Raw genomic sequence first — 22,312 nt, forward strand, 5'->3', positions numbered from 1 at the left:
GTACATTGGCCATTTGATTACAATTGCCATAATGATTGAATATACTTTTAATTATGGCTTTCGCGTCTCCTTTGTGCAAGAACACCACTACATGTACGTCCTTAATTTTTAGCGATTGCTTGGCTGGAAGGTCACTTCTAACATTCCTGCTCGCTTCCTTTCCTCGCCGGCGGCTGAGGGGCGAGGCCTCGGTCGCCGTAGCTACCGGAGAAAGGGCCAAGCCTATCGGAGGCCGCCATGAATCGGGAGTGCTAATTGGCCGTGGTTCACAGCCAATGGCAACGGTTTTTATTGTTCCTCCCGACGACATTGAGAAGACGGAAGATGGGAGGAGTGAGGCTGGAAATATTCCGGGTAAATACCCGCTTGGGGGAATAAACGAGGCGGGGTATTACAGCCGAGAGGGAGGGGGTAGGAGATAATTCGGGATATGATTAATCCTGAGCTGGGGCAGTGGGGTCACTCCAGGCTCCGAGTTGCTGTCCACAAGATACTGGGCGTTAGTATTCGGGGAGGGAGATGCAAATGTAACATTTTATTCTGCATTCTGTTATTACTTTTCGCTTGAACTACCCAAATACATTGTGTAATGAATTGATCTGTATGAATGGCATGCAAATCTATTTTCACTGTACTTTGGTGCACGTATATCAATAAATCAATTGCCACTCAGTGTCAGTCACACTGTTCCATCCTTGATAAAACCGTGTTATTAAAAACCGACCTAATTTCTTGCTATAGTTTCTCCTGTGACATGACCATAACCACCTAACCTTTTGAGATCTGGCAATGAGCACATTGATCATTTAACTTTTCCTCATAAGACATGGGGAACAATCCACCAGTACGATAAATATTTTTTTTAAAGTCTGCTTTCTCAGTGGCCTTGCACAGGGTGTTTTCTGTCTGCATTGCACTTCCTCTGTAACTGTAACACTTTATTTTGCATTCTGTTACTGCTTTTCCCTTGCACGACTTCGATGCAATGAAATGATCCATATGGATGGCATGCAAGACAAAGCTTTCCCACTGTATATGACAATAATAAACTAATTTACTAAAACAGCACAGGCCCTTTGGCACATAATGTTGTGCTGAACTAATTAAATGTCAAACTAATCTGCCTAACACCATGACCATATCCCTTCATTCACTGGACCTTGATATGCTGATCTAACAGTCTGTTAAACTCTTCTGTTGTATCTGCCTCCACCAACAGACCTGGCAAAGCATTCCAGGCACCCTCCACTTTCTGTGTAAAACAAAACCAGACCATTCTCCTTTGGGCGTAACTGCTCTTGTCTTAAATACATGCCCTCTGATACTAAGCATTTCAACACTGTGAGCAAGATACTGGCTGTCCACTCAGCCTATGTCATCTACGGTAGGTGTATCGGAACCAATCGAAGGGCAGCAAGCCTTCTCATGGAAGTGGCTAAACGTCCTTTATCAACCAATAATCAGATCAGATCCAGGCCTTTTCTTGTCGTTGTTGAGGTGTTTATGTAAAGAATCCTGCATGTATTGGTGATCTCAGTGAGCTCTTTTGAAGGTGAGTTTGACCAGTTGCTTTCTAATGGCCTAGAGGGACTAAGTAATTCAATTGATAATCATGAGCGGGTAGTAAACGTAGAACATAGGAAAGCACAGTACAGGAGCAAAGATGTTCTTGCCATTGAAGAAGTGCAACAATGAATACTGTACTGGCCCTTGGATACCAGGATGGGGTTAATTGGATTTGTATTCACTGGAGTATAGAAGAATCAGAGCAGTCTTCTGGAAAACTATAAAATTGCAACGGGACTGGATAAACTTGACAAGGGAGGATGTAAAGTCTGAAAATTTGGAGCACAGCCCTGCAGTTCCAGCAGTTAACTATCAATTTATTGCAGTATATTAACCCCAAGTTCATATGTGTGCACGATTTTATCCATCCCCTTCTGACATTCCAAATGCCACCACATCTCCTTACTTATAATCTCTGCAGTCATGTCTTTCTATGTCTGGCATATAGGGGAGATGAGGGAGCTGGGATTGGTGTGATGTATGGGGTGAAAGTGATATAGAGAGGTTTGAAAGAACTCGACAGGTCAGGCAACAAGTTTGGAGGGAAATGGACAGTTGATATTTTGGGTTAAGACTCAATCTGGAATGAAAGTAGAGGGCAACATATTTATTATATTTGCACAGTTTGTATTATTTTGCAGACTGGTTGTTCTTTGTGTGTAATATTTACTTGACTGTTGTATTTCTTTGTTCTACTGAGAATGCCTGCAAGAAAATGAATCTCCGGGTGATATGGAGGTAGATGCATTTTTTAGAGATTATCGAACTGAAGGCAATGGGAATATGACGCAGAGGAGGAATTGAGGCCTGAAGTACATCAGTTAAGGCCATATTGAATGCCAAGGGGCCAGGTGGCCTATTCCTGCTTCAATTGCTCTTGTTGTGTAAAGCCATTCTTAAACACCGGAGTGAGACTTGGAAGACAGGAATCTGTGGTTATTTTTACAATTGTCAGTGATTCTAAATGTTTAATTCAATCTGCACCAGTTTATCTAATTATGCTGCTTTATTTTTACTTCAGATGTGCCTTTATCTGTCATTCCCTGTGACAGTATTTTGGGTCTCAAATCAAGCAGAATACTTTGAGGCATATGTGGTCAAAAGAAAGGTCAGTGAGTTACAAGATGCATTTTATAATTGTTCACAAGATAATGTATACAGGAACTAGATGCAGAGGTTCAACAAGCTGCCATATAGGTTCTGTGTTAATATTTCCCCTTGGTAGAATGCATGTTAACATTGTAGATCCTATCCTACTAAAGCTGTAAACTAATGAGTTTCTTGGTTACAAAGAGGACAAATAATAAATGTTAATGCTACAGCTAAAACCAACCCAAAGATCTTTCTGGTAAAACAACAAGCTACACCAAAAACATTTATTTTGTATGCTGCTTCTCTAACACAGGAAGATATTCAAAGGTATTACACTGGCATGTAATCAGACAAATTATTCATCACCCTAAACATTCATTCACTTAATTTGGAATGTGATTACCAATTTGAGTCATTTTTTACTTGTTGAAGGAAATAAAAATAACAAATTGCAAGTTGACTTTCAAGTGCTGCACAACCTTTGAAACTTTTTTTCCATTCTTGAAAGAATCTCCAGATGCTCTGGTTTCCTCCCACATTCCAAAAACATTCTGGTTAGTAGGTTAATTGTTCACATAGGTGTAATTGGGTGGTGCGGGTTCATTGGACTACAAAGGCTTGTTACCATGCCGTATCCCAAAATAAAAATAATAAACATTTATCACAGACACACCATGACTCCAAACTGTCACAAATGCATGGTGATTACTTGCAAAGGCCGTTACAACAGCTCTACCAAACTTAGCAAGAAAGCAGGTTCATAGGACTACCACCATCTATTGGTTCTTCTCTGAGCTGCATACAAGACAGAACTGGAGATACATGTTCTTCATTCATTGCCATTAAGTCTAGGTTAGAATTTCCAATCCAATTATATCATGCAGTTTCAACAGTTAGAGCAGGTGATTCATTGCCATTTGCTTAGTGAATAAAGCAGTTCACACTATCTAAAGAGTCCCTAAAACTTGTAGCCAAACATTAAATCAAGTCCCTTTGAAAGAGGGGTAAGAGTTTTGAGATTTAGGGATAAAAATCTGCAACTGAGCATCTAAATAAAGAAGTTACACAAACAAAAAAATAACTTATTTTCACTTTGTACTTCCAGTAACCACCCCCTGCTGTCCCTTTTAATTTTCTTATCCCACTAGCCTCCCTCACATTCCCCTCCATCACCCTCTTGATCTGACCCATCACCCACACAATCGTCCCACTGGTTCCCTTCTTCATCTCCTTCCTGTTATTCCATTCTCTGCTGGCCTTTCTTATTCAATTCCATCTTCTTTAGTCTTTTCTCACTTCCACTGATCACCTCACAGCTTTTTACATCATTCCCATTCTCTGACTATCACCTGAGCTCTTTGCTCCCTTCTCCCCAATATTTTATGCTGGCTATCTCCCCTGTTACTTTCCAGTCCTGATGAAAGGTGTTGATCACTTATACTTCTCCCTCATTAACTCCAACCTTTTGATGGCCTTGGCACATCATCTTGACTTGGAAATGCTTTATAAAGATCAGATTTATTTGTTACATGCACATCAAAACGTATGATGAAGTATGCTATTTGCATCAAATCCAATCAGCAAGGATTGTGCTGAGCAGTCTGCGAGTGCTGCCAGTGTTCCAGCACCAACACAGTATACCGACAACTCAGTAACCGTAATCCACATGTCTTTGGAATGTGGGAGGAAACTGGAGCACCCAGAGAAAACCCACATGGTTACAATTTCCTTACAGACAGTGACATGTTGGATTCTGGTATTTTTAATCCAAAGTTCTTTCAGAAGTCAAGAAATTGCTTCACAATTGTTTTATTAAGCACTAATAGAACAAAGAAGTAAAAACGAACAATGACAGAGGTCAAGAAAGGGAAGGGAGAGAAGAAACAAAGATGGCGGCAAAACATAGTCAGTTCTTTTTATACCGTAGATAAGAGAATTTGTAGGTAAGAGTTGACCAATCAGATTGCCCCATTCAAATAATGTAATACGAGGATAAACTTCCAGAATCATACATATGCAACTACTAGAGGACACACTGAACAATTGCATATACATACTGTGACCACTACGAAGCATCCTATACACTTATATGTACACAAATAGTTATATAAAATACAAGCAGGCAATTAATTATTAAGAAAATAATAATTAAATAGTCTAATTCAACAGGAAGGAATTGAACCCAGGTTGCTGGCCCTGTAAAGTGTTAAGCTAACTACACGCTACAAAGCCATTTTGCTGGCTCTTTCAGATTCGCTGAATCTGAGTACAGGAACTCCCTCCCCAATGGCACTTGTAAAAGTACTTTCACTAGAAGGACTGCAACTTTTCAGGGTGGCAGCAATATCCAGAGCTTGACAATGAATGAAATAACTCTACCTTGCAAAGCAATGGAATATTTGAATCCCTTAGATTTCAGATTGTTACTTAAAATCACATTGTAATACTGCATCCATATTCTTAAAGCACCAATTTCAATTTCTGTTTTTCCAGAGAGAAATATATCCACCAGAAGAGGAGATGCATGTAAGTATCTAAGCTCCTGAATCTATATGTTAGAAAATGATCATTGTTGTGCAAGTAACTGGTTACAAGTAAATCAAGAACACTCTTTTATCCACTTTTTTTACAAATAATTTTTCGTAATTATATCAAGGGATGAACATTTTGAATAAATCTCATATTAGAGTTTGCAATTAACCTTTAAGATTTACAAAACTGCTGCAGTTTATTCATGGCATAGTTACAGATTCAATTTTTAATGTGGTTATAGCTTTCTGTCATTTAGTATTAGAATTTGTAGAAATGAGTTATTAGACCCTCAACATGTTATGGTTAGTCTTGTTTCTCTGCAGGAATATCGAATGACCCATTTCTATCTAATTAATCTAAAATATCATGTTCCTTTCTTTGTTTTGTGTATCTAAGCTATTCATCCAAATTGTTCATCGTAATGTGTCTCAGGGTTCACTGGTCTGCACTTAGGTTTAGGCATTTAGTTGAACAGAATGAGCTGTTGTTTACAAGGATGTTGCTGGGACTTGACAACTGGAGTTAAAGGGAAAAGTTGAATAGTTGAAAGATTAGGACCTTATTCCCTGGAGCATAGGAGAGTGAGGGGATAGTTGAGAAAGGTATACAAGATTATGAGGGGTATAGATAAAGTAAATGCAAACAACGCTTTTTTCCTCTAGAATTCAAGGTCATGGATTGAGGATGGAAGGTTAAATATTTAAGGGGAACCTGAGGGGGAACTTCTTCAGTCAGAGGGTGGTGCAAGTGTGGAACATGTAGAATTGGTAGATGTAGGTTTGATTAGGTTTGGGTAAATACCTCAAGAAGCGTTTGGAGGGCGTGAGTTGATGGGTAAGCAGAATAACAGTTCAGTTCAACATGTACTAGATAGGCTGAAGGACCTGTTTCTGTGCTGTAGTGCTCTATGTGTAATAATTCATAATGTTTTTGTATGCTGTGGGGAAAGCAGCATATTAGTGAAAATGAGGTGTTATAAATTTGTGAAGTAATCAGAGACAGTATAGCAAACATTGATTTCAAAGCCATAAAGCTGTAACCATAAAAAAGAAAAAATGAAAACAAAAATACTGATGATACTCACTGAACAACATTTGCAGGGAAAGGACAAGAGAAACACAATGTTTCATATTAGTTAGTACCTTCTATTTGTAGCGCTTTGCTTTGTCAATAAAATTTAAATTCTTCTTATGGGGCTTAATAACACAAGGATGATTGGGACATTAACAAATTTGAAACTTATTGGAAGTAAAGTACTTCTATATATCTTCCTGGAGGTAGAAATAGTCAGTGATTGAAATAAAGGCTACACTTTGAAGATCTTTTAATTTGTTTTCAGGCTATGGACATTACAGGCTATGCCTTTTTTTTTGTTAATCCCTCTTTTTTCCCCCTAAACTGAGGAGGCTATACAAAGTAACACATATAAAATGCTAGAGGAACTCAACAGGTCAGACAGCATCTATGGAGGGGAAATAAACAGTTGCTGTTTTGGACTGAGACCCTTCATCGGTACAGTCTTTACAAAGCCATGCTCTGCCATCATTATACTGTGAAATTGGCAGCAACTAAGATTTCCACAGTAGCGCAGTTTAACACAGAAAACCAGCCTTTACTATCAGTGGTTCCCAGCACCCACACAAGCTGTGCTGTTTTGTTACCTCTTTCAGCATTATCTGGGTTAATAAATATATCTGAATGAGTCACAAAATTATAAATTATTCTTGCTGTACTGTTCCATGGCATAAGATAAAAATGGATATTAATGGCATACTGAGATTTTAATTTGACAAAATCTCGTGTTAAAAAAAAACAAAGTATTAAATACAGAGATTTATTATTCCCTCAACAAAATATTTCAGAATCTTTTTACATTTGCTTTCAGTTCCTTCTTTAATTTTAATTGTTTTCTAATCTTGTTTCGTGCTCTGTAATAAATTTAAAAGTAATTGTTGAGAGCTTTTCTGTAGGCTTTCTGAGAAAATTCTTAAGATGGTGTGCTTAGCCAGCACTGATCCTATCCACCAGCAATCTCTTTGCCTGCACTTGAACCCAACAAATATAAAAAAGTGGGAAGTCTGTGCTGGTGGATCTCTGTAACTGTTATTTGTGGGGTTAATGACAGATACTTCACTTTATCACGCACTACAAGATCCAGATCAGCACGTGAACATTGTTGGCCTTGAAGCGTGAAAGATGGTAATTGCTCTTTAATTTGCTTAGTATCAACACATTAGGCTCTTTCAATTACTGAAAATTGTAAATATACTTTCGGTTTCCTTACAAGGTATAGATAGTTGTCCAAATAAAAGTTTCAGAGTTCCAAAGAATGTGTACCTATTATCTAAGTAATTTTTTGAACACAGATTCTGCAGATGCTGAAAATCCACAGCAATGCAAACAAAAGGCTGGGAGGAACTCAGAAGGTCAGGCAGCATCTATGGAGAGGAAAGAGGCCAGAATTTGAAGATGGGGGGAGGGGAAGGAGTACAAGATGGCAGGTGATAGATGAGATCAGGTCAGGGGGAAGGTAAGTAGCTGGCAGATGAAGTGAGAAGTTGAGAGGTGATAGGTGTTCAAGGCGAAGGACTGAAGAAACAGGTATCTGATAGGAGAGGAGAGTGGCTGTCACTCATTTTTTTTATCACCGAAGGAACTTTCAATTTGAGATGTACATTAGAATCATCAAGCTATACAATGCAGAAACAGGCCCTTTGGCCCAACTGGTCCATGGCAATCAAAATGCTCCATATTCTCTCACAAATTAGGCTGTTTGCTACTAAGATATTGCATTATTGCTTTGAGGGAAACTATATTAGTGCATAAGTTGTAACTTGTGAAAACCACAATTGCTACATCCATGAGGATTTTTTTTTGCTGTTACATATACACAAGTGCTGCTAACCCTCAGAATGCTTCTGACTGGAATTTATTTCTTATCACAGCGAAAAGAACTAGAAGACTTCAAAGAACGGATGAGGAAAAAGCGAGAGCAGAAACTCTTACAACATGCAGAAACCCTGAAAGTTCAGGATCAGTAAAACATATTCTATACTGCAGAAGCTGACGCACTTTGTAACAGATCTTCAATTAATACAACTGCTGGAACTTTGTAAACTTATTTTTTTCTGTCTTCTGGGAAGCCTTAACACCTGTTGATTACTTTATCCAATAAAATTACTTTAATATAATTGCGATGCAGGAGACAACTGTTTTACAAATTTTCACTTGTGAATTGCAGAGGCTAATGAGTATTTATATTTGCTTTTGATCAGCCGGGTTTTTCATTTGTGGAATTTGCTTTAATGCATTTACCTCATTGGCAATGTGGTGTGGCAATTTTCTGACCTGTGGTAATACATAAAGACATTGTTGTACTTAGCTGGGCTTTCAATTGATTGTTTCTGTCAACCAAGGTTCGATTCCTGCAGAAGTCTGAATTTGACTAAAACAGTAGGTGTTGCAATACTTAAAAGTTACAAATTTTCTAGTATTCCTCTAGTTTCAAAGTAAAGGCATATGTTCCATATCATATGCTTTCTCTTGGGGGGGGGGGGGGGGTGGGGGGGGGAGCAATGGATCCTGCCGGTGAAAATCAGAATATTTAATCTCATTGATATATGTAATGAAATTTGTTGTTTTGTGACAGTATGTGTCCAATACATAAAAACTATAAATTACAATAATAAATATATTACAAAAATTAAATAAGTAAGACCATAAGACATAGGGGTAGAATTAAGACATTCAGCCCATCAAGCCTGCTCCGCCATTTCATTATGGCTGATCCTGGATCCGACTCAACCCCATACACCTGCTTTCTCACCATATCCTTTGATGTGCCAACCGATCAGGAAGCTATCAACCACCTCCTTAATATACCGATGACTTGGCCTCCACCACAGACTGTGGCAGAGCATTCCACAGATTTACTACTCTCTGGCCAAAGAAATTCCTCCTTACCTCTGTTCTGAAGGGTCTTTCCTCAATTTTGAGGCTGTGCCCTCTAGTTTTGGATATCCCCACCATGGGAAACATCCTCTCCACATCCAGCTTATCTAGTCCTTTCAACATTCAGTAGGTTTCAATAAGATACCCCCTCATTCTTCTAAATTCCATTGAGTACAGGCCCAAAACTGCCTAACGCTCCTCATATGTTAACCTCTTCATTCCCGGAATCATCCTTGAACCTCCTCTGGACTCTTTCCAATGACAACACATCCTTTCTGAGATATGGGGCTCAAAACTGTTGACAATACTCTTAAGTGCAGCCTGACTAGTATCTTACAAAGCTTCAGCATTATCTCCTTGCTTTTATATTCTATTGCCCTTGAAATAAATGCCAACAATGCATTTGCCGCCTTTACCACAGACTCAACCTGTAAATTATCCTTCTGGAAATCTTGCATGAGGACTCCTAAGTCCTCTGCACCTCCAATGTCTGAACCTTCTCTCTATTTAGATAATAGTCTGCACTATTCCTTTTACCAAAATGTATTATCTGGTTAAGGACTGCATGAATTGAATATCTTTTAATGAAAAATTACATCAATATTAATATTTAACCATATATGGGTTGTTTTAATTATGCTTTTAGTTACAGTTATTGTTAGACAAAGTAGGTTCTCTGCTACTTGGGTAATGTAATTTAGCTGTTAAATTCAGTGTTCGTTAAATCTATATAACTAAAGATTGAGGAGCATTGGTTTTGAGTGTGCTTTGTCAGTATTTAGTGATCTATCTTTATTGGAGATGAATTGAGCATTGTGAAAAGAAATTAAGTCTTGAATGAACCCTTTGGTTTTGGAGATTTCATACTAAGCTTTGTTGCCGTTTCACCCTGCAGCTGATAAACTAGTTGCGTTTTTGCACATTGTGATACTGAAGACAATTAATTAAAATTCATCATTGTTTTTTTCTAAGGACTACTGGACAGCTTGTTCTTAAAGCTACTAATAACAAATGCTGGAGGAACTCAGCAGGTCAGGCAATATCCAAGGAAAGGGATAAACAGAACATTTTGGGCAAGATCCTTTGTCAGAACTGGAAAGAAAGGGGGGAGAACCTAAAATAAAATGGGGAGAAAGGAAGGAGTACAAGCTAGAAGGTGTTGGTGAAGCCAGATAGGTGGGAGAATGAAGTAAGAAGGGGGGAGGTAATAGGTGGAAAAGGTAAAGAACTGAAGAAGAATAAGAAATCTGATAGAATAGGAGAAAGGGAAGGAGGAGGGGCACCAGCAGAAGTGATAGGCAGGTGAGGAGAGGAGCTAAGAGGGGAATGGAAGAAGAATGGTAAGTTACTGAAAATTAGAGAAAAAATTCTTGGAGCTGCTGCCTCACAACTTCAGTTGCCTAGGTTCAAATCTAGTAGAGTTTTCACATACTTACTGGGTTATGGCTTTCCTCCACATTCTCCACTTTACTCTCACATCCAAAGTTGAGGAGAATATGGGTGCAAACAAAGGTTGGTTTTAATTCTGTAGGCTGAAGGACTTGTTATCTTGTGTGCAGATCCATTATCATGTCACTCTGAATATTCTACAGCGTCATAGAGATACACTACACAGAAATAGGCCCTTCAATTCAACTCATCCATGCTGACCAAAATATCTACTTCAACTACTTCCATTTACTTGCATTTGACCCACATCCCTTAAAAACTTTACTATTAGTGAACCTGTCCATATGTTTTTAAACATTGTAATTATACCCACATCTACACCTTCCTCTGGCAGTTAATTCTATACACCCACCCAATTCTGTGTGAAAAGTTACTCAAGCCCCTTTTAAAATCCCCCCCACTCACCTTAGACATATGCCATCTTTCTCTGACTCAAGTCCCTTTAAGAAATTTCCCCTCTCACCTTAAACATATGCCCTCGTTCTCTGGACTCCCACTCCCTGGAAAAAGTCTGTGATACCATTCTAAGATAGTCCCATTTGTTTATGTTTTCCTCAAATTCCCTTAAATCTTTCTTGTTCATATCCATGTACATGTCAAAGTGCCTTTTAAATGTCCTGTCTCAACTACTTCCTCTAATAGCTCATTCCATATGTTGACCACCCTCTGGGTTAAAATGTTGCTCTTCAGTTTCCTGTTACCTTAAACCAATTTCCTAGATTCCCCAACCTAGGAAAAAGACTAAGTATATTCACCATATCTATGCTCCTCGTGATCTTGCACATTTCTATAAAGTCAGCCCTCATTCTGCTACACTACGACAAATAAAGACTAGCCTGCTGGACTGTTATCTATAACCTATCTTGTAGAGCCAGTGTTAACGGTATTCTAGTACCCTGAAGTGGTCTACGTCACAGAAGCTTTTAGAAGGGCAGAGATCAAAGCTGCCTGGTAGACCATGCCAAGTCAGAGACCTAGAACTTCAAACTCACTTTCCTCATCAACTGTTGGTTATCTGAGGTATTGAAGGTGGTGGTGAATTTAATTGCCAATGTCTGACTTCACCATCAGGTGGCTGTCAAGATATGAAAAGCAATCTAGGTGAAAAATAAATATGAGGAAATATGCAGATGCTGGAAATTCAAGCAACACACACAAAATGCTGGTGGAACGCAGCAGGCCAGGCAGCATCTATAGGGAGAAGAACTAATGAAGTCCTGACGAAGGGTCTCAGCCCGAAACGTCGACAGTGCTTCTTCCTACAGATGCTGCTTGGCCTGCTACGTTCCACCAGCATTTTGTGTGTGTTAGGTGAAAAATAATGTTGTAAGCATTATTTAGCCAATGGCTAAATAGGGTGGCACAGTAATGTAGCAGCTAGAGTAATACTAATACAGCACCAGTGACCTGCCACTGTCTGTATGGCATTTGAACGTTCTCCCCATGACTGTGTGGTTCTCCAGTTCCCTCCTACATTCCAAAGACTCACGGGTTACTAGGTCAATAGGTCACATGAGTATAGTTAGGCGGAGTGGGCTCATTGGTCTGGAAGGTGATTGGAGGAAAGTATAGGGGTTTGTCAGAGGTAGTTGTTTTACACAGAGAGAGATGGGTACATGGATCTCTCTGCCAGGGCTGGTGGTAGAGACGGATAGATTCAGTCATTTAAGAGACTCTTAGATAGGCACTTGGTGAAAGAAAAATGGAGGACTATGTGGGAGCCAAGGGTTAATTGATCTTCAGAAGAGCTTAAAAGATCAGCACAACATCATGGGACGAATAGCCAGTATTGTGCTGTATTGTTCTAATGCCAGTGGGGAAAGGAAGGTTCCTCCAGCACCTTGTGTGTGTTGCTCAAGATTTCCAGCATCTGCGGAATCCTGTATTTAAGATAGTCCCATGTCCCTGCTTTTGATCCATATCCCTCTAACCCTGTACCTGGCCAGATGGATGTCTTTCCAATCCCAGTGAAGGGTCTCGGACTAAAAGATTGACTCTTTATTTCCCTCCATAAATGCTGCCTGACTTGCTGAGTTCCTCCAGCATTTTGTGTGCGTTGCTCTTCATTTCCAGCATCTTCAGAATCTTGATTTAGTGAAGCCCACCCCAACTTTCAGAAACTCTGCAGATCTTCAATCTTTGGGTACGCATCAAATACTTTTTAAGATTCTACGCTAGTGAGAACATAGTTGCTATTATCTAAGGCTTAACAGCAACTATTCTTTAAACCTATCTGAAGGTTGCTCAGACTCATATGTTTAAACAAAGATTTTTATCAAGATCTAACCTTCCTTTCCATCTTAATATCAGTTATCAACCTCAAAGAATATTTTCACCAACAGTACTTTCAAAATGTTAATTGATTGCCTAATGCATTCATCGTTTTGGTCAATTTCTGGGATACATTTTGTTTATGTAATTTCAGATTGAGGCCACAGGCAATATCTGGAGAAAAGGTTATGAAAACAAACAGCGTGATTGAGTGGGTTCAGCATTGGTAAACAATTGTTAATGCATTGTGTTCTGTTATCATTTAATTGAATGCATTAATTAGCATGCCGCTCAGACACGAGATACTGCAGTTGTTTGAAATCTTGAGCAACACACACAGAAGGGGGACAAAGTCAGAATAAAGGGTAGGAGGAGGAATATAAACTGTCAGCTGACAGTTGAGACCAGGTGAGGGAGAAGGTGGGTGGGCAGGGGAGGAGGGGATGATGTGAGAAGCTGGAAGGTGATAGGTGGAAGAGATAAAGGGCTGATCAAGAAGGAATCTGATAGGAGAAAACATGGGAGAAAGGGAAGGAGGGGGTAACCAAAGAGAGGTGATGGGTAGTTGAGGAGAAGATAAGGGGTAACAGGGGAACCAGAATGGGGAATAAAAAGAGAGAAGGAGGGAGGAGAAGTGATTATGGGAAGATCGATGAATTATTGTTCATGCCATCAACTTTGATGCTGCCAACTGGAAATTTGAGGTGTTGCTCCTTCAGACTGAGAGTGGTCTCATTGCGACAGCAAAGGAGGCCATGGACTGCTATGTCAGAATGGGAATGGGAAGCCAAATTAAAATGGATAGCCATTTGGAAATCTCACCTTTTGTGACAGATGTAGGAGTCAACAAAGACAAGACTTCTACTGCCTTTGTGAAAGAGAGAGTCATTCTGTCTAACCGTGACATAGTCTGTAGGTTGCAGTCTGTGGAAATCAGGAGGCATCTGTAATCTACGACCCATCTGCAACCACCTTCAGCCTTTGGCCACTGCCAATGTTCTCTTGTATAACTTTTATCATTCTGCCATCAGCAGAAACCATTCACACCTCATCATTTCAGAATCACTGGACTGAAATCCAGTGCATTCTGACCTCTACTAAACCTTTCACCTGCATTTCACATTGGGGAAAACTCTGGAGGGTGATATTGGATGAAGGTCTGATCGAGATGTGTTGTGTTTTTTTGGCTTTTATTTATTGTTGTATTTATTGTTGAGAAGTGGAAAGAAAAATCAGATGGGGGGGAGCATACCAAAAAAACTCAATATTTTATTACAAAAGTATTTTATAATAATGGTTTAAATTGTTCCATTATTGATGTTATTCAGAACTTCCATTTCCAAAAGTTGAATAGCTTCAGGATCAGAATTGGGGGTTATTATTACTGACTTGTATGATATGAAATTTCTTGTTCTGTGCTTGTACAGTGCAAAGACATAAAATTACCATTAAATTACAAAAATAAATAGTTAAAAAAAAAGGAACAACAGTTCTTGGGTTCATGGATCATTCAGAAATCTGATGGTGGAAGGGAAGATGCTGTTCCTGAATAATTGAGTGTGGGTCTCCAGGCATATCTGATGGTAGCAGTGAGAAGAGGGCATGTCATTGTGAGGGTCCCTGGGTGATGGATACCACTTTTTGAGGTACTGTCTATTGAAGATGTCCTCCATGGTTGGAGGGGGTGCTCATGATAGATCTGGCTGAGTCTACAACCCTGGGAAGCCTCTTGCAATCCTGCGCATTGATGCCTCCGCACTAGATGGTGATGCAACCAGTCCAAATGCTCTCTCTCCACTGTACATCAGTAGAAATCTGCAAAAATCTTCGGCCTCATATTGAACCTTTGCAATCATTTATTAGTGCTGCCTTTATTAGTCTTTATTTAGTCTTTATTAGTGCTGTCTTTACTGTTTGGATCAATTAATTAATTAATTAATGTTGTAATGTTGGAACTTAATGAAACTCACATGAGCTGCCCATTTTCAGAGTAGTGCAATTCATGGATTGATTCATAAAGAACTTCCTGCTCACCACAAGGAACCAGGCATTGATGAGAAACATTAAACAAAACAGTGGCCAATGTATTAGGTATCTCTTATACTTAATAAAGTGGCCACTGAGTGTATGTTTGTACTCTTCAACTGCTGGATTGTATTAATGAGCAGGTGTACAGGTGTACTTAATGAAGTACCCACTGGGTGTAAATTGACAGTAAAATATGATTTGTTAAACTTCAATATCACCTGTCATTATTAAGCTTGGGTTCTTTAATATTTTCTAATAGATGTGTAGGGAACCAAGTCCCGAAATGCATAATGTTCAATCAGGAAAATATCGGACTGTCCAAAATCTCCTTGAAATGTAAATTTTAATTGAATTTAAGTATCAACTCAGTTGGAAAGTGTCATTATTTAACATTTATCATGCAAATGAAACCAGTAAGATGATTTAGTGGTTGCACATCTGTGAAATTGCCAGAAGGGAAAATAATTCAGGAGCATCATAAAATTAATTCATTTAGGAAAATCTCTTTTAGTCTGAAGATTAAATAATCAAAATGCAATGACATTTAATTATATTTCCATGTAATTAAATACTTGAGAAATTAAGGCATTGCAATGCAACAGTGCTGAACCCCTTCTTATTGTGGATAATTTAATGAGTATGCTTAATAAACACAGCAGAGGAAGAGGGAACCTCTACTGTCTCTTCGAACCATTGAACAATTATCTATGCCTGCCTGAATGAATGCTCCACAGTCACCATTATATGGTAGAAAAACTATAAGGCAAAGAGCTAAACACAAGAGATTCTGAAGATGATGGAAACCCAGAGTATGTCTCATGAAGTGCTGAAGGAACTCAACAGGTCAGGTAGCATCTATGGAGAGGAATGAACTGTCAACGTTTTGGGCCGAGACCTTTCATCAGGACTAGAAAGGAAGGAGGAGGAAGCCAGAACAAGAAGGTGTGGGGAAGGGAAGGAGATCAAGCTGGAAGGTGTTAGGTGAAACTAGCTCTTGCTTCATCCCTTCCCTTCTCCACCACCAAAACAGAGAGGGAAGGAGTGTTGGTGCAGGAGGGAGGGGATGAAGTGAGAACTAGGAAGTGACTGGTAGAAATAGCTAAAGAAGGAATTTGAAAGGAGAGGAGAGTGAACAATGGGAGAAAGGAAAGGAAGAGGGGAACCAGATAGGCAGGTGAGAAGGGAAAGAAGGGAGCCAGAATGTGGAATGAATTAGAGAAAAGTAGTAGGAGGTGAAATTACCAGAAGCAGGAGAAATTTGATGTTCATGCTATCAGGTTGGAGGCTAACCAAATGGAATATGAAGTTTTGCTCCTCCAATCTAAGAGTGATCTCATCCATGCTGTCCGGTTGGAAGCTGCCCCAATGGAATATGAGTGGAACATGGGCAAGGAGCTACTTTCTTTCTAAAAGTAATAACTAGAACTGAATCCTGTTTTCAACATCTGAGGTCATAAATCTGCAATCTCTTTTTTTTATTGTAAAATGGTAAATTGATCTATTACTCTCACACCTGACCAAGGTAAAGCGAAAAACTTTGTTCTGCATGCCATCCATAAGATCATTTCACCATGTCAGTGCATTGAGGTAGTACAATGGAACACAATAACAGAATGCAGAATAAAGTGTTAGATTTACAGAGAAAGTGCAGTGCAGGGAGACAATAAATCACAAGGCCATAACAAGACAGATGGTGAGATCATAGAGTCCATCTTATCATACCAAAGGACTATTCAATAGTCTTGTAATAGTGGGATAGAAGCTGTCCTTGAGACTGGTGGGACATGCTTTTATATCTTCTGTCCAATGGGAGAGGGAAGAAGAGAGAATGTCTGGGGTGTTCACTTTGCTGGCTGCTTTACTGAAGCAGTAAAAGATGTAGACAGAGTCCATGGAGGGAAATGTTGTGCTGAGCTCTGCCCAGTGTATGCTCTCATGGATTGGTCAAAGTGGCACAATTTAAATGTTACTTTTTGCTTACACTTTCTTCAACCAATTCAAGAAAAGCAGCAATTACCAACAGCAACTTTAAGGAAACTTGGGTAGAAAACCAAGGTACCAATAAAGGCAACCAACAAAAGCAATGTGATACAGGATCACCTGTGGAGACTGCAACATGAACAATGTCAACTTGTTTATGGGAACACAACTGGTGGTGGGAGACATGATCCACTGTCACTGATATTGGTATATGAAGTTCAAGGAGACCATTTTAACTGGGACACCACAGAGGTGCTGGCGTAGGCAAACATGAAGCAGGCACAAGAATTTTTAGAAATGTGGTTCTCTTCCAATAACTCTGTATCAAACATAGCGAAATAGAAGCCACCTACAAATACCTAAGAGCCAAAGATGTGTGAGCCAGTAGAATTCAAAAGTCAACTTCTGACTTATTATTAAGAGATTGGACAAGATAGAGGCAGGAAATATGTTCCAGATGCTGGGAGAGTCCAGTACCAGAGGGCATGGTTTGAGAATAAGGGGTAGGTCATTTAGGACAGAGTTAAGGAAAAACTTCTTCTCCCAGAGAGTTGTGGGGGTCTGGAATGCACTGCCTCGGAAGGCAGCGGAGGCCAATTCTCTGGATGCTTTCAAGAAGGAGCTAGATAGGTATCTTATGGATAGGGGAATCAAAGGACATGGGGACAAGGCAGGAACTGGGTATTGATAGTAGATGATCAGCCATGATCTCAAAATGGCAATGCAGGCTCGAAGGGCCGAATGGTCTACTTCTGCACCTATTGTCTATTGTCTATAACTGAAAGAGTAGCCAGTCAGGCCCGGAGCATGCGAACAGGGTCTATATAAACATGAGCACTGCTGTGAGAGAAACACCAACAACTGAGCACTGAGAAAGTCACCTCAACTGGTGATGAAACACCTGCAAGCTAATTGCCAAGCTCAGTGAACACCACAACATCTCAACCCGAGCTACCAATCCTAATACCAATCCTAAGCTGCTACATCAGTTCTCTGCTAATGCAAGCAAATAGCTTCCTCACAGTTTCAAACACAGAACATACATCTTACTTTGACCAATTAGTGGCATTAGAACATATGACATAGAGCACAGAACACTACTGCACAGTACAGGCCCTTCAGCCCATGATGTGCTGACCTTTGAACCTTCACTGACATCAATCTAACCCTTCCTTCTTACATTGTCTTCCATTTTTCTGTCATCCAAGTGCCTATCTAAGAATTTTTAAATGCCACTGATGTATCTGCCTCTACCGTCACCCATGCAGCTATCATTTCCTGTGTAAAGACATAACCCCCTCCCATACTTTTCTCCTATCACCTTAAAATTTTATCTTTAAGTTCCTTGGTATTATCATTTCGAAGGACCTATCCTGGGCCCAGCACATACATGCAATTATGAAGAAAGCAAGGCAGCTTAGGGATTCAAATATCAAGCTCTTGAACAGGAGAGGGTAACATCACTCAGCTTCAAGGACTTGTGTTATCTTATGTTCTCAATATTTCTTGCTTTTTTATTTATTATTATTATTATTATTATTATTATTATTATTATTATTATTATTATTATTATTATTATTATTATATTTTTGTATTTGCACAGTTTGTTGTCTTTTGCACATTGGTTGTCCACCCTGTTGGTGCAGTCTTTCATTGAATCTATTATGGATTTATTGAGTAAGCCCACAAGAAAATGAATCTCATGGTTATATATGGTGACATATATGTACTTTCGTAATAAATTTTGAATTTTGAACTTTGATTATGCCTCCTTGTATTAGTTATTTCTGCCATGGGAAAAAGACATTGGCTATCCACTCTATGCCTCTTGACATCTTATACACCTCTATCAAATCACATCTCAACCTCCTTCAATCCAAATAGAAAAGCATAGCTCACTCAACCTGTCCTCATAACACATGCTCTCTAATCCAGGCATCAACCTGGTAAATCTCCTTTGAACTCTCTCTAAAGCTTCTGAATCTTCCAATAATGAAACCAGAACTGTCCAACAACTCCACCATGGACGGTCCAAAGCCTGGCTATGAAAGGAGGAGAGTTGGACATGGAGCTAGCCACACCATCCTCTTAAAAACCCAGAGCTACAGAAACACCAACAGTAACTCCAAAGGCTTCATACCTGGGAGAGAAAGGATCTTCAAAGATGAGTTACACCTGGGGTCAACTTGAAAGACTGGCTCAGGACAGAGTGCTCTTGTGAAATTATGTTAGCAGCCTTTGCCCCAGTAGGAGGGATGGGCTTAAGAACTGCCCAACCTCTCCCTTTACCTCAGTCCCTCCAGTCCTGGCAATGTGCTTGCAAAATTTTTGCTGCACTATTTCCAGTTTAATAACAGCTTTCCTACAGCAGAGCTACCAAAACTGAACACAAAACTCTAAGCGCAGTCTTGTACAACTGCAGCATGACCCCCAACTTTTCTGCTTACTAGTCCATCCCCTGACATACTAAGGCTAGCATTCAAAAAACTTTCTTCGCACCCTGTCCACCTATGACTCCACTTACAGTGAACCATGGACCAGTTCTCCAAGGTCCATCTGTTCTAAACATTCCCCACAGCCCTGCCATTCACTGTGAAAGTCCTGTTTGGACCTGACTTTCCAAAACACAACACATCACACTTAATCTCTATTTGCCATTCCTCAGCCCACTTACTCTGCTGATCAAGATCCCCCTGTTATTTTTGATAAACTTCTTCATTGTCCACATTTCCATCTATTTTAGGGTCATCTTCAAACTTCTGTGTGTGTATGTGTGTGTTTGACTGTGGATATAAATGTAAGAGAGGAGCAAAGAAATTCTACACAACATGATCCGACAAATATTTAAATAAAATTAGAATCATAAAAATATACCAGCAGAAAAGAAGGCCATTCGCCCCATCAACTTCATACCAGTTCCTGGTAGAACAACCTGTAACACTCTCATTCCCTGCTCTTTTCCCCCAACCCACTGGTTGTTCTCTTTCAGTGACTTTTTCAATTCCACTTTCCTCCCAAGGTGAGACTTAATATATTAACCAGTCTCCGGTAAGTAGTTAGAGGAACAGAGATGAAATATGATGGGTACGATAGAGACATCCAAATGGCCTTCAAGGTGCCAGGGTCAGGAATGTCTTGGATTGGGTCCATGTCATTCCTAAGAGGGAAGGTGAGCAGCCAGAAGTCTCAGCACAAATGAAATAGATAAACACATTGAGGAGGCCCTGAAGAGAGATTTTAGGGAGCTAGGTAGAAAGATGAGACACAGAACCCCCAGGGTAATAATCTCTGGATTGCTGCTCATGCCAAGCGCCACTGAGGGTAAGAATAGGATGATTTGGCAGGTTGAGGAATTGGTGCAGGAGGCAGGGGTTCAGATCTATGGATCATTGGGATCTCTTCTGGGGAATGTACAACTTGTACAGAAGGAACAAGTTACACCTGAACCCAAGGAGGACCAAGATCTTTGCAGGCAGATGTGCTAGAGTTGCTCAGGAGGGTTTAAATGAATTTGGCAGGTGGGTGGGAACCAGAGTGATAATGCTGAGGATTTACAAATCGAGGCAGTGTGTAGTGAGACTGTTAGCAGGGAGAGGCTGATGATGGGGCTACATTGTAATCAACAGAATGAGTTACAATGTAAAATGCAGACAAAATCGAAAAGAGTAGATGAACGTTAGCATATTAGCATATAACGTTACAAATTGGCATGTATGATGTTGTAGGCATCACTGAAGCATGGCTGAAAGAAGATTATAGCTGGGAACTTAACATGCAAGAATGCATATAGTATCAAAAGGTCAGGCAATTAGGCACAGGGGAAGGTGTAGCTCTGCTTGTAAAAATCAAATCAAATCATTAGAAAGAGGTGACATAAGGTCAGAAGGTGTTGAATCATTGTAGGCAGAGCTAAGGAACTGTAAGGGTAAAAGGACCCTAATGGGTATTACGTACAGATTCCTCCAACAGTAGTAAGGACATGGTCTATAAATTAAAATGGAAGACAGAAAATGCATGCCAAAAGGGTAATGCCACAATTGTCATGGTGGATATCTGTATGCAAGCAGATTGGGAAAATCAGGTTGGTGGTGGATCCCAAGAGGAGGAGTTTTCTAGAATGCCTACAAAATGGTTTTTTAACGCAGCTCATGGTTGAACCCACCAGGGGATCAGCTATTCTCGATTGGGTATTATGCAATGAACCAGAACTGATTAGAGAGCTTGAGATAAAAGAACCCTCAGGGGACAGTGCTCATAATATGATAGAATTCACCCTGAAATTTGAGGAGGAGAAGCTAATGTCAGATGTATCAGTATTACAGTAGAGTAAAGGGAATTACACAGGCATGAGAGAGGAGATGGCCAAAATTGATTTGAGAGGAGCACTAGCTGGGATGGCACAAAGCCTGCAATGGCTGGAATTTCTGGAAGCAATTTGGAAGGCACAGGATATATACATTTCAAAGAGGAAGAAATATTCTAAAGACAAGATGGCTAGCAGAGAAGTCAAAGCCGACAAAGAAAGGGCATATAATAGAGCAAAAATTAGTGAGACACTAAAGGATTGGAAAGCTTTAAAAAACAAACAGAAGGCAAGTAGAAAAGTCATTAAGAAGGGAAAAATAGAATATGAAAATAAGCTAGCCAATACAGTAGTATTAAAGAGGATACCAAAAATTTCTTCAGATACAGCACATAAAGTGTGAAAGAGTGGATATTGGACCACTGGAAGACTATGCTGGAGAGGCAGTAATGAGAGACAAAGAAATGGCGAATGAACTGATAAGTATTTTGCATCAGTCTTCACTGTGAAAGATGCTAGCAGTATGCTGGAAGTTCAAGAATATCACGGGTCAGAACTGTAGGAAGTTGCCATTAATAGGGAGAAGGTTATTGGGAAACTGAAACATCTAAAGATAGACAGGTCATCTGGACCAGATGGTGTACACTCCAGAGCTCTGAAAGAAGTGGCTAAAGAGATTTTGGAGGCATTAGTTATGCTGTTTCAAAAATCATGAGATTCTGGAATAGTTCCAGAAGGGTGAAAAATTGCACATGTTGCTCTAGTCTTCAAGAAGGGAGAAAGCAGAAGAAAGGTAATTATAGGCCAGTTAGTCTGACCTCAGTGGTTGGGAAGATGTTGAAGGATGTGGTTTTGGGGTACTGGGGGCACATAATAAATAGGCTGTAGTCAGCATGGTTTCCTCAAGAAAAATGTTGCCTGAAATATATGTTGGAATTCTTTGCAGAAACAACAAGCAAGATAGACAAAGGAGAATCGGTGGATGCTGTGTGCTTGAATTTTCAGAAGGCCTTTGACAATGTGCTGCACATGAGGATGCTTAACAAGAGCCCATGATATTACAGGAAAGATTCTAGAATGGATGAAGCAATGGCTGATTGGTAGGAGGCAAGGAGTGGGAATAAAAGGAGCCTTTTCTGG

General features: G+C 39.8%; 1 protein-coding gene across 1 annotated transcript; it reads left to right on the forward strand.

Moving 5' to 3' along the window:
- The first annotated feature begins 220 nt into the window (after positions 1-220).
- Positions 221-10,115, forward strand: LOC132406358 (protein PET100 homolog, mitochondrial). The gene is made up of 4 exons (XM_059991910.1): positions 221-354; positions 2,588-2,674; positions 5,152-5,184; positions 8,136-10,115. Exons 1-4 carry the CDS (start codon positions 325-327, stop codon positions 8,229-8,231), a joined length of 246 nt encoding a protein of 81 aa, XP_059847893.1. The 5' UTR covers positions 221-324; the 3' UTR covers positions 8,232-10,115.
- The last annotated feature ends 12,197 nt before the right edge of the window (positions 10,116-22,312 follow it).

The sequence above is a fragment of the Hypanus sabinus genome, chromosome 16 (assembly GCF_030144855.1).
Source record: "Hypanus sabinus isolate sHypSab1 chromosome 16, sHypSab1.hap1, whole genome shotgun sequence".
NCBI lineage: Eukaryota > Metazoa > Chordata > Chondrichthyes > Myliobatiformes > Dasyatidae > Hypanus > Hypanus sabinus.

Coding starts and splice junctions, on each gene's coding strand:
- LOC132406358 (XM_059991910.1), top strand. CDS start 325: ATGGGAGGAGTGAGGCTGGAAATATTCCGG. Junction 2,675..5,151: donor CATATGTGGTCAAAAGAAAG/GTCAGTGAGTTA, acceptor CTGTTTTTCCAG/AGAGAAATATATCCACCAGA. Junction 5,185..8,135: donor CACCAGAAGAGGAGATGCAT/GTAAGTATCTAA, acceptor TTCTTATCACAG/CGAAAAGAACTAGAAGACTT.